The 13,366-nt window shown below is 36.1% G+C and overlaps 1 protein-coding gene across 49 annotated transcripts in view; it reads left to right on the top strand.

The window, feature by feature from the left end:
• Positions 1-13,366, top strand: part of RIMS1 (regulating synaptic membrane exocytosis 1) — a 474,848-nt gene that overhangs the window by 293,932 nt on the left and 167,550 nt on the right. For all 49 annotated transcript variants that reach the window (XM_036871544.1, XM_036871559.1, XM_036871558.1 and 46 more), the window contains 3 exons: positions 9,618-9,685; positions 10,277-10,387; positions 11,990-12,089. In XM_036871544.1, coding sequence (XP_036727439.1) covers positions 9,618-9,685; positions 10,277-10,387; positions 11,990-12,089 — 279 coding nt within the window. The remainder of the gene's footprint in view (positions 1-9,617; positions 9,686-10,276; positions 10,388-11,989; positions 12,090-13,366) is intronic.

Raw genomic sequence — 13,366 nt, 5'->3', positions numbered from 1 at the left:
ACCAAAAGTGACTTAACGTTTCTACCAAATGTGAAAATACAGCCATATGCAATCAGTGAAAAACGTGTAGAAAAGATCCGTGAGAGAGAATCAAGATAGACATTTCAGCTGTAGATTTAACCATAAACATCCTAATACATGTGCTTTGAGAAAAATGTCATTAGTTAAAAATGTATAGCATCCATAACGCTAAAGTAAACCAGTTGTAGGAGTGCTCACTGATTTGTCCTGACACGGACACCGGAAAGACGTTTCTTGCGTGTGGTTTCATGGAGAAGACGCTTAGTAGCAGCAGCGGTGTCTGCGTGATGATCTGTCTAATGCATAACGTGTTGAAGGACAACATGGTAAAAGAACGGTGGGGCAGAGGTGGGATACGGCGCAGCCCGGGCGCGTGGCTGGTGGTCCGGGTTAATGCACAGCTAGATTTTAGAACAGCTAAATGGATTCACCACCTCTCCCTCACCAAGACCTCTGTGCACATTATTGTTCTGAGTTAAACATTTCAGAAATATCCAGGGACAGGGTGTTCCAGGATATGTCCTCCCTGATCTGGGCTTGGGTAGGTCAGTGCAGCTGGGTGACTGTGCAGTTCTCTGTTTAAACAGCCAGCGCCCTGGGCGTCCTGAGTGGAACCCGGTCCTTCTCAAGATGGCACCTGACCTATGAGCAACCAAGAAACCACCTTGAGCACTTTGAAGGCCGGTGAGGCATCCTGATGTTTTAAGATAACAGGTTTTGGTATGAAGGTTTAATCTAAGAGGAATATATTTTGAAATTATTATATTGGAAATGTAATTCTGGACTCATTCATCCCAACCTTAAATATTCAGGGTCTCTGGGAGAGAATCCCTTTCCCATGTCAGTGGTTTCAGCTCCTCTGAAGTGAGATGTCTTGGTAATTAGCAGTGCGTATCCTGTGCACACGTGTTTGTGAGGATGCCTCTTCCCTCCGTTTGCTTTGTGCTTTGTTACTTGCATCGCTTGCTCCCGTTACCTGGAGTGGGAGCCCAGCTGAAAGGTGGTGACTTTGGACAGCTTGACCGCTTTGGTGCTGTGGCAGAGATCTAGCGCAGTGACCTTGCAGTGTTTTGCTACCTGGTTTCCCGTGGCTATAATTTTGAAGGTGTACTTACCAGTTTTCTCTAGAATAACATGGAGGCATCAAATGTTCTCCAAATTGCTATGCCTAGTGATTTCCCACCGCCAGTCAAGGAACTTTCAACTTAAAAAAAAAGTCCTGTAGAAGATCTATAAGTTATTTGCTTGCATAGCCAAAATAAAAACAAAGACAAACAAACAACAAAAGAAAAGAAAAAAAGAAAGGAGAAAAAACCCCCAATATTTATGGTAACTTACTTGGCCGGAGGAAGCTCTGGTTTCAAAACATCTGTTTCTGTTACCAAAATGTTTGCTAGGGTGACTTTATTTTCTACTGTTTATAGCTTCACAATATATTTTTTATTTTTATTATTTTTTTAAATTTTTATTGGAGTATAGTTGCTTTACAGTGTTGTGTTAGTTTCTGCTGTACAGCAAAGTGAATCAGTTATACGTATACATATATACCCTCTTTTTTAGATTTCCTTTCCATTTAGGTCACCACAGATCGTTGAGTAAAGTTAGTTCCCTGTGCTATACAGTATGTTCTCATTAGCTGTCTATTGTATACATAGTAGTGGGTATGTGTCAGTCCCAATCTCCCAGTTCATCCCACCCCTCCTTCCCACCTTGGTATCCATAAGTTTGTTCTCTACATCTGTGTCTCTATTTCTGCTTTGCATATAACTTCACAATATATTTTTAAATGGTAAGCAGTATCAAAAGAACTTCCATTTTGTTCTGTATACCCTCAAAATTCATCTTTGTCATCATTTGAGTTTGATTCTTGTTATTTATATCATTAAAACCAGGATAGTGTATTAATCTCCATTGATCTCCCTAATTTTCTGTCTCTGGGACGTGAAGGCAGGTGGAAATTGATTGGACAGTCAGGATTATTGCAGTGAATACTGTTTTGCTAGGGCTACCTGGGCATGAGGTCTGGATAAAGACTCGCGTTTTCCTTGATCAGAGATATTTGCATCCAGAGTTCTTTCTTGTAATGTCTGTGCTGTGACCTCACCCAGTGCTACAGCTTCTGAAACCTTCGGGTAACACCCAGTCCCCAGACGATGAAAACAAATAAACCCCGGTTTTTTCCACAGGGTTTCCTGGCTGGTTGTTCCGAGACTTTGCACGTGACAGCTGGTCTGCCTGTGAATGGAGTGCTCAGTGTCACAGAGGAAGCCTGGTCAGTTGCAAAGTGGCAGGGACACCTCCCTCCTATAGGCAGCAACGTCCCCCCGCCATGAAGGGTCCTGGTGCCGGGAAAAGGGAAGCAGGGTCCCTAAGGTTGTGACTTTGGGGATCCGCTCCCAAGGGTGCTTCGTTACGCTTTCTATGTGTAGAGTCTGGGGAAGAAATGGCTCAGTCATGGGGCCTCAAACCATGTTTACGCATGAAATTTATTTTTCTCTAAACTATTCTCCATGCACATCCTTTTGCGCTGTCATCAGTGACCTCAGACCTTTCTTTAGGTACATTTGTATTGTTATGTAATATGGGTAATAAATACAGTCTGCTCTAGATTTCCTGAAGACCATAAGCATCCTTATTTTATTATTCTAGGGCACAAAGCGGTGTGTGTGTGTGTGTTTTCTGTTTGTGTTGCTCAGAACTTTCAGAAATTTGAATTTACTGACTTTCTTGGAAGCCTGTGGCATCTGGTCTATGTGGAGGTAAGGGACACAGACATCACTGCTGTGGGAGTATTTCTGAACCCTGAAACTTCACATAGTCTCAAAAATATAAATTTATGTGACCTTTAAAACTAGGAAAATCAAACTGTTTACTCTCTGAAATAGCTTTTTATTTCTCCATGTCTTTTAGCCCATTTAAAGTAAATCCACAAAATTTTCTGTGCTTTCCCGAAGCCCCAGCATCCAGAGCGACCCTGTTACAGATTTAAATTTACAGGTTTTTTTCTTAAAACCATCAATCTTGTTATGATGTAGATTATTTTGTTAGGAATATAAGCTAAAAAAAGGGAATATTAGAAAGTTAGGAATCTTATAACCTATACGTTTAACCTATATTAAACCTATTTTAATATAAATATTAAAATATATTCCATAACTAATGTCTGTATGAAATAATTTTAAGATATTACAGGCTGGTTTCAAAAAAACATTTTCAGGGATATCTTTGAGTCATCAGAGAAAAAATATGAAGAGATAAAATAGCCTACTTGTTTCGTGATATGGAAGATTTCAGTCACAAATATGCTGCTTATACACCAAAAGCGTTTTATTTTCTCACATGAAAATATGATCATATAAAGGAGAAATGACAAAATGCTTATTTTCAGATGAAGGATACATTGCACAACCTGGTCAAATTAATGACTTCAGATATTTGGGGTTAGGGTAATCTGTATACATCTCAATGTATAGACAACCTCACTAAAAAGGTAACCATTTCCTCAATCCCCTGGGCTCCCACTGGCTTTGTGGAAATTAACAGGAAGATTCCCGCCGCTGTTTCTGTGTGTGATGGCTCCTTTTCTCACCCTGTAACAATCAGGGTTAAAGAAATACTCCTTTCTTCTGAGCACTTGAACATCTGTTGTAGACCAGGCCAATTAATAATTTTTATAAACAGAGTGACTTTAACATTCTTCTGAGCCCATTTCGAGTCATCCAGTGGAAAGATTACTGATACTACTTGTATTTTAGCTATGATTGCTATCTAACTATCAGTCTGATCTCTAACACTGTGATTTCTTATTCCTAATCTCGATTACGTAATTAGACAATACAGTCTATTTCTAAAGTCCTTTACAGTTTACAAAACTGGCATATCTCATTTAAGCCTCGTGGAACTTTTGTGAGGAAGTGGCATCATCCCCATTTTATAGAAAAGGATGAGGATTATAGAGATGAAGAGATGGTGTCACGATAATGCCCCTGATACGGCAGGGTTAGGGTGAGACTCACAAGTTTCTAGCTTCCAGTGCAGTGCTCTTTTTACACCACAGCTGGTTTTTATATGTTTTATAGAAACAATGTAATTTTAAATATTAGGTTAGATGACACTGTTAACAGAGAAATGAAAATATAGGGAGGTTCTCTGACTAGTCAAGGTTTCAAAAAAGTAAACTGTGGGGCAGAAAAAATATTATTACATGATGTTAGCATCGACAGAAACGCTTATCAGTGTTATCATTGGAAATACTTTTCAGTGTATATTTTTACACTCCAATGGCCGCTGGCATTTCTGGGGTGCTTTACAGTTTATATAGCATTTCACGTGCATTATCTCATCCTACCCTCGAAAGAACAGTGGGATGCTATAGAAGTTATTATCTCCAAAGTTGAGGGATTGGATTAATCGAAACGATGGAGCTCAGAATTCAGCCAGAAGTGTTGATTCTGAGTTGCACATAACTGCTTTGTAGAATTGTGTGATGGTCAGGTTGACATTCCCAAAATTAGCTCTCAAATTCACCAAACAATACATATAACCACCTCTACCAAATATGCTTACAAAATTCTCCTTTCCCAGATCATCTACCAGCCTTCTTGCCTGTGCCCTAAGATTATAAATCACAAGAGACAGCATCACAGGTCCTCAAGCAAATATTTAATATTTCTCTAGAGATAATTCAACTCTGGAGGTTCTATTCAATGTAAATAATTTCTGAATGCAAACATCTTTGACACCTCATTAACTTAATAACTAAGAGTTGATGCATTTACTTGAACTGTCAAATTAATAAACCAAAGAGAGAGAGACGGTAGTATTATTGGTTCTATGATAGAAACAGCACATTGTGAACAAATGAGGATTTTGAAAGTGAAACTTGTAAGGTGCATTTGGAGAACAGCTACTTTTAACAAATTCCTAAAAGCTGGAGACAATGTAATTCTTCCAAGGAATGACAGTTGGTGTGTGTGACCTGGGCCAACACCAGAAACTGGTGTTCCTTAGAATTATTGAAAAGGTTTTTGCTTGAAGACCACGAGTTTGGAGATGCCACCAGCCCTGCCTCAGGCCTTGCGTTCAGGGGACACAAATCTGCTACTTAATTACACAGCATTTGCCATCAAATTGTGGAGTGGACATTGGTGTAGATTCTGAATGAAATCACCAAAAAATACTTGAGGACCAAAACTTTTCTATACTAGGAACTTAGACTGACAGGAATTCGATTGTGAATGACAAGTTACTGATTTTGCATCCGTACACATAGTATTTACTACTTCACAGATTATGTGGTTAATGATTAAATTTAACACATACATGTTCCCATTTTATTTTAATGCCTGGGTACTAAGTCCTATTAAATAATATTTGTTTCTTATCCCTAACTGTTAAATACACTTTGGTAAATTTAGGCTTTCTGGGGCTCTGCTGTATAGAAAATTATTGCTGAGTGATTTCACAGTTAGCTCCATTATTGTATATAATTTCAGGGTAGGAGTGAATATACTTGCCCTTTGCAGGCATAGAACTCTCTAAAAGGAACTTCTAAAATATGAGGAAACTATTCAAAATGGCATTTTCGTTATATGAATCAGAAGTTAAGATTTTATCTCAGTTCTTAGACTTCACATTTTATTTCCTGTTTATGAAAATGTCCTTGTACAGTATTAAAATGGATTAAAGTGGATGTTTTTATCATATTATAACCAAAGCAATATTTGTTAACTTGTGTGCTGATCATGGTACACAGTGTTAAAAATACCCAATTTTGTCTCAAATTAAAACCTCGTTCTTAGAACTGAGTTGGCTTTTGCATATGCACTGTGTATAGACATACAATAAACGTGTTTTTGCCCAATATTTTAATTTGTCTAGTGTTGTGCTGTAATAGAGTACCCTAGGATTCATCTAATTTTATTGAGTCTCAACATATATCCTGCTGTAGATTATAAACAAAAATATAAGAGTAAAAATTTAAAGAGGTGTACGAAAACTCTGGGAAGGTCAATTCTTCTGATTTTTGGTCCATGATTTTTATAATTGTCTTGAATGGTGACAATCTGTTCTATGTAGGAAGAACAACTGATTTTTTGAGAAGAGAAGTAGCAAAATTATGGATATGTATTAGAAATTGTTCAGAGTTACTGTGAGTTGATCTTGGAATTGGCTTGAGTCCCATCTTTTATCATCATTATGATGACGTTATACATTATATATGTATATAAATATATATATGTGTATTATATATGTATATGTATTATATGTATATAATGTATACAAAATACATTATATATGTTTTCTGGTGATGGAGAAGTCCAGCTTTTCTAATGCTTCAAGGCTTTGGTGTCGATAACCTTTCCTTTACTACTTGCACATTAGAGGGGCATTCCACTTGGTCAACGGTAGCTGCTATGTAAACTGTGAAATAGGTATTTAATGTGTGAAATTAGTTATGGTTCTCTCCTGACAGTTTTAATATACCCATACACACTCAACCGTGCATTTGTATTATTTAGAAGGTATTTTTGTTCGTTGCCTTCGATTGGTCTTATTGGAATCCACTGTGCTTTGCCATTAGCTATCACGAGGTGCAAAGATTTAACTCATAGAGATGCATGCTTATGCACTGTTAACATACTCTTACCGTAATGACCTGGGTTTAGGAAAAGGTAGTTCTCTTTACAGAAAGCTCACGTGTCCTTAGCCGACTTTTATTTGTGCAGTGAAAGCTGTCTGCTTACTTATGAAGTGTAATTAACCTGCTTTTTCACAAGGAATAGGATAAAAGTCTGTTTTTCATGTTTTCACAAAAAACAATGCTCAAATTATAACACTTCAGTGGACCTGGATATTTACGAACTTGCCATTTCAGTTGACAGAAGCATCTATTTCCTGGATTTAAATTAATGACAATAGTAAATTTATTCCTTTACAGTTGTATTGAGCATTAGAACCAAAATGCTTTTGCATCAATTTCATAAGCAAATACCATGCATTTATCATTTTGTAGCTATGCCACCTGGCAACCAATATCTTTAATCACCTATTAGGAAAGTAATCAAGGAAAATGATTTATATTAATGAAATACTAGGGTCTGAATATTTTAGGGGGGGAGTTTTGTTGAGTGTCACTTCTATTAATAATAGAGAAATGTGTCTTATAAAGACAAATTAGAGTACTTAAAAAGTCAATAATATCTTTACAATTTAATAATACATGGAAAGAAGAAACACATATAGTATAAAACCACATATTTAGATTTTAGAATGTATTTTTTGTAAATCTTTAAGCAAAAATGTTATATTTTAATGGGTGATGATGAAATTAGTGCTAAGAAAGCTGTCAAAAACGGTTCAGAAAGTGAGGGAAGAGTAATTGTGTACTAAAATATATGCAACTCTTAGTGTATGCTGAAATACTTAATGTCTCTTTTAGATTTACATTTATTAGTCATTTTTAGTAGATTTCCAAAACTGAAAAACAGAATCTTTAAAGCTGCAAAATCGGTTCCATTCATATGAGCACTAATGTAAGAATTAGTTCTGACTGAAACCCTGAATGGCCTGGCAAGCTGTATATATAAATATGTATCTCCCACCTTAAACCAGTTAAATTAGACTCTCCATTCACGATCATCATCCTACACAGCTTACAGATGATAGAAAACCACTGCCTGAAAGCAGTCTTTTCATAATCAAGTGTGCTCAGTATCATTACCGAACTGTACTGGAAACATCGCCTTTCAGCTCTTTGCATATAAGGAGCCCTTTTTGCCCAGCAAACATTCATCAGATACCAATATCTAGATTTTCTCAGGAAAAGGTGAGTGAAACAAGGTTGGACCCCCTACGGGGAGCTGGAAGATGAGCCAGATAAGGACCCCAAGGAGTCCAGTTTCTAAGATCTAAGTCAGTTCCTTCAAGACACAATGAGCTGGTTCCTCGAAGCCTTTAAAATAGGAAGGATGTTTGTCATTTCTTTAAACCTTAAAGACTTCTCAAAGCAGCTTCCACCTTAATGACTAATTTTTCTTCTTCAAGCCCCACAAATATCTCAGTGGGTCTATTAATTTGTCACAGTATTTCACGATGAATCAACATTTCATGAGGCATCAGCCTTATTACTAGGTTTGTGAAATTTTAGGGAGAAAGCCTTATGAATTGCAACAGTCTTTTGAATAATATTGGTAGTTACTACTGAGTAGTAATTTTAATTTTATTATTATTATAAATAGTTTTTCTTTCAAGAGGAATGGTGCGATAATACTAAAGGCAAAGCAACTTTAAAAATAAGCACATGAAGTTTCACAAACAGTAAAAATAAAGGAGGGAAAAAACCTTTCCTTTTACAACTTTCCTTATATCCCATTAACTAAGGTGGTCCAGATTATTAGAAATCTATAGTCGCCAAGCCATGTATACCTTTTAAAGTATATGATTATGAGAAGGATATGTACTCCATATGGAGTAAATTTTAACAGAATATAGTTTCATAGAATATACTGCTGTTTTCTACATGCCATATTTGAAGAGCATTTTAGTACTTATTGTAGGATATATATCATTCTACTAAGAAATTGAAGTATATGGATTATTTTTGTGCCTGCAGATTTTAAACTTTTTTTTTTCATTTTCTATGATCTTTCTTTTATGGTACCTGAATTTGCCATGCCTGTCATCTACATTAAATTCTTTATTTATAACCTTCACAGACAGCATCCAAAACATATTTTCCTAACAGTGAGCTAGACATCTCACTGTTAGCTGACATGCTTTACTCACTCTCCTAATATTTTTCTCTTTGAAGAAAATTTTTCATTGATTTAATCTGATCTTTAAAATGTAAAAGGTCATTTATTCTCATATGGTTACCCACTCTGGCCTTTCTGCCTATGCAAATACTCACAGCACTGCTGCTTTCCATTATTTTTTTTTCTTTTTTTTTTTCTCAAACACTTTCTTTCACATTATATTTTGAAGCCAAAAAAATCAAAATAAAGGTTCATAAGTTCATGTTTACAAAGTTAGGATTTTTTTAAGTCTTTTTTATGACTTTAGTAAAAGTGAATACTTTGTCATTTGTATGTACTCTTTTGCTGAAAGTTATTCTGGATATTTAACTTTCAACACCATGTCCTAAAAAAACATGTGTCCAGTTGTAGAGACCAGAGAATAATTTTGAAAGATATGATGAAGTTCACAAGAGTTGAAGGGGAGGCACTAAATTTTAATACTTAGTTCAGTGAATACAATTTTAACCAACATCACTAATGACAGTCTGTGCCTTGGCATGGGTAGTCCTCTGAGGGGAGGGGGGTGGAATAACCTAGATCTGTCTGTACATTTTATGTGTTTCTGGACCGAGAGTAAAAGATAACCCTCCCCTTGTATGACGTGCATCTGTGGCACACATTCATTCCGGGCGTTCGGGTCACAGCCCGTGCAGTGCAGGTGTGTGTCATCCTGAGATGTACACACTCGAGATTACGATATTCATAACCCTTTACTTTACAGATTGAAGAAGTTGCGTGTAAAGTATTCCTTCTCCGCGTGAAAGCCATTACACTTTTCATTCTCTTCCTACTGTGCAGGTGACTTGGATTATTACTGGCTGGATCCCGCCACGTGGCATAGCCGGGAAACATCACCTATTAGCTCAGTAAGCATTCTGGGAGGGAGATTTGGGAGTTCAGGGACTATGTGTACTGTTCGTTATTCTTTGCTGATACGTGATAGATAGTAATCTTATTCTGCTCCATTTTACATTTTATGAGAGTAAGTATTGATTTCATTTGGCAGGACAGTTTTGAAGGAAAAAACAGTATCACTGAATAATAACCAATTTTAAAGTAACTAACAGCAAGTGTTAAATAACGGCTATAGGTAGATGAGATATTATTTGGTTAATGGTGTCCATATTAACGACAACTCAAAATATAGAATCGATTTGATTTAGGTGAGCAGATATATTTTAAAATTTCAATTCATTTCATTTCAGAACCATATTTTAGAGATGTACTTAGTCACTGACTACTTTTAGAACAATTTAGTATAGTAAGTACCTATTGCAAATAAAATATAGCACAAAAAGAAAATTGTTGTAAGTCAAGGATAGAGCCCACCAGAATAAAGAACTCCCTCAGAGTGTCCTTAAATGAGGAAATCGCACCATGCTACAACCAATAATTATGTGTCTGTAGGAAAGAAAGCAGCTGGTTTATCTTTTATAACTTTGTTCATGTTTTAATAGCATCCTGTAACGTGGCAGCCATCTAAAGAGGGGGACCGATTAATTGGACGCGTTATTCTTAACAAGAGAACAACGATGCCCAAAGAATCAGGTGCATTACTGGGTCTGAAAGTAAGTATGCTGGTTTATAATGTTCTTAAAGGCTGAATTACAGTGTGGGCTACATTCGGCAAAGTTTCTGACCATGATTTTTAAGTATCTTCTCCTCCGCTTCAAAATAAAGTTCTTCTAGTGAATATACCTTGTTACTATATTGATGTCTTATGGTATACTTAGTACTTTTATTGGGGTAATAGTTTAAAATCATTTTGCTAAAATGGCATACAGATGTCTTAGGAAGCTGCAATAAAATATAGGAAAACGAAAGAATTTTTCTCGGAATATAAAGTTCAAGGACAATGTTTACATTAAAATGGTTTTAATGGAAAGTAGTAAAGTTAAATAACGTGGACATTATAATTTTATTATATCCTGACAAACAACACCAAACATCATTAAAGAGATTGTTTCCTAAGTGCAATAAAATTTATGGTAATACCAAAAGAATAAAATGTATCTTTTACAAATAGTAGCTGACTTCTAACAGATATAATCTTTAAAAAACTAATAAATTACAAAGATGTAATTTCGGTAAGAAGAAACATATATATACATTTTGTTTTATTATGTGTGTGCACGTGTATGAGTGTTGTCACGTGGTTTCATTTGCTTCCATAAACTTAAAGAACCATTTAAAGATGTTGCTTTAAAATGATTATTTACCAAGAGATTGAATTATAGTTGGGTGATAGTTTAACCTCTTCAAAACCATCAACTATTAATCCAACTAAAAATCTGTTATTCAGTTAATGTCACCTTATTGATTATCATCATTAGTTTCTCTTGCTATGAAATAATTCTGATCACCTCCACTATTGGGTGTGACCCTAAGAATGTGGATCAACCTCAACTTTTGACATTATCCCTCCCATTTTTAATTATACACATTGAGCCCCTGCACTGGGAGAAATTAAACTTAGAAACTTTCAGATGTGTTTAATTTTAGTTATGGAGGAAAATCCAGGTGAGAATGTTAATTATTCAGTGATATAACTCAGACTTGGAGAGTTAGATTGGATCCTATATGTGTTGATATTTCAGATGAGGAGGTCATTCAGGTGGTCAGGAGCTGAGATAAACTTAGGCTATTACTCTGGACCGTGGTGGAACTGCTTCCCCAAAGTGACCTGTTCTCGGTTTAAATCCCCAGTCTTCGTCTTAGTCTTCTACATTCTCCTAAAAATATACAAAAGAGATCAACATCTCACGTCACAATGGGACACGATCTGAGTGTAGAAATTCAAGTGAATGTAGAGGGTCAAGAAAAAATAAACCCCAATTAGTCAACTGTGTCAAACACCTGCTGTCTGATGGTGAGAGGGGGGAGACCTCGTCTTCTGGGAGTGCGTTGCCCCTGGCGCCCTTCTGCGTGAGGTTGGTGTGAGGAACCAGTACATACACTTCCTTAGGATACCTCCTCGCACGTGTAATGAGGTGGTGCGTTCTCCTCACTACTAAGCTGTAGGCTCCTTTGACCGCAAATGGATCGCACTTCATTCTGGTTCCTGCACCCAATGCTAAACACCTTACAAAAGCTGTAGGATTAATTCCTCAAACAGAGAAACTTCTGTCTCAGTGTGAGCCTTGGGAACTTACAAATTTATAATTACGCAGGTTGTTGGAGGGAAAATGACTGACTTAGGACGCCTTGGTGCCTTCATCACCAAAGTAAAGAAGGGTAGCCTCGCAGATGTAGTCGGACACTTGAGAGCAGGTAAAGTTTCACTTTTAAACAGTTGAGTAATGTGTGCTCTGTGCATGGTGGTTTTCAGTTTTGGGTAAGTTATACCTAAGTCCATTATGTAAATAACTAATTTTAATGCATGCATACAGATTTGTTTCCCGATACGGATACTTAACTAACTGTAAAAATAGGTAACTATACCTCAATGGCAGTTTGGAAAAAATGAGGAGGAATCTTATTATTTACGTAAAAATAAATAGACGCAGAATGCTGAAGGATTACTAATTTTTGTAGATGGCTTCCTAATGTTGCTACAAAAATCCAAAACGGTTTAGCCTGTGCAAAAAATAGTATCACTGTTTAGTCCTTTATTTTATAAACCATAGTAATTATTAAAGTTCTTCATAGTGGTCCCCAAACACTTATTCAGTACCAGTGATTTTAATAAAATGTAATCATAATCACATTTCTTACACAGATTATGTAATATATTATTTGTTAATTTAAATGTGACCTATATTGTATTCATGCAGATGTGCTACTTCTTGGTATTTGGAAATTTACATTATGTTACTTTGTAACTTTAATATGACATAATAAAATCATTTAATATATTGAAACGTGCCATACTTAGTAGCAACATACTTTAAAATTTATTTTCGATAAACTGGGTTTTTTTCATTTTAGTAAAAATCATATTAACATACTGTCTCCAGTTTGCTGTACTTCAGAGTTTAGTAGAAATCTTTTGGTGAGAGTGTCTGCTTACCCATTTGCCAGACAATTACAGAGAAAACAGAGTAGGCTGACCTGTCGAAGTGAGGATTAATAACCCCATAGCACATGGAAAGAGAACGTTTCTAGACTGTGTTTTCAGTTTTTATACCATAAGGTTATAATTATTGAGACCTTTATAAAAATATTCTATGATTGTTAAGGACATTTTTGTTGTAGTTGATTATCAGGATATCAGTTCAAAATCATTTAGATTTTTTCTTCAATAGAGACGTGCTCTCCAGGTATCGTATGCGGAGAAAACCCAAATGAGGGACTTTTCTCCATCTGCTATACACACAGCTTTGAAGATGTGTACTGTACACTATTTCTTATCGGGGACTAGTTATGATTCCATAAGAAAACAACTCAATCAGGAGTGACTGTGTCAATAACCTGAGTCTTTGCTTGTTTAATGACTTGAAAAGAAGCCTTGAAAAGTATAAGAATCCCTTGTTGTCTACTCAGGTGTAAAATACCTTTAGCTACAGAAATGTGAACTTGCAGATCAGATTATAAGCATGATATCTTTT

This window comes from Balaenoptera musculus, chromosome 12 (genome assembly GCF_009873245.2).
Source record: "Balaenoptera musculus isolate JJ_BM4_2016_0621 chromosome 12, mBalMus1.pri.v3, whole genome shotgun sequence".
NCBI classification, from domain to species: Eukaryota; Metazoa; Chordata; class Mammalia; order Artiodactyla; family Balaenopteridae; genus Balaenoptera; species Balaenoptera musculus.
This window is presented reverse-complemented; position numbering and strand designations above follow the sequence as displayed.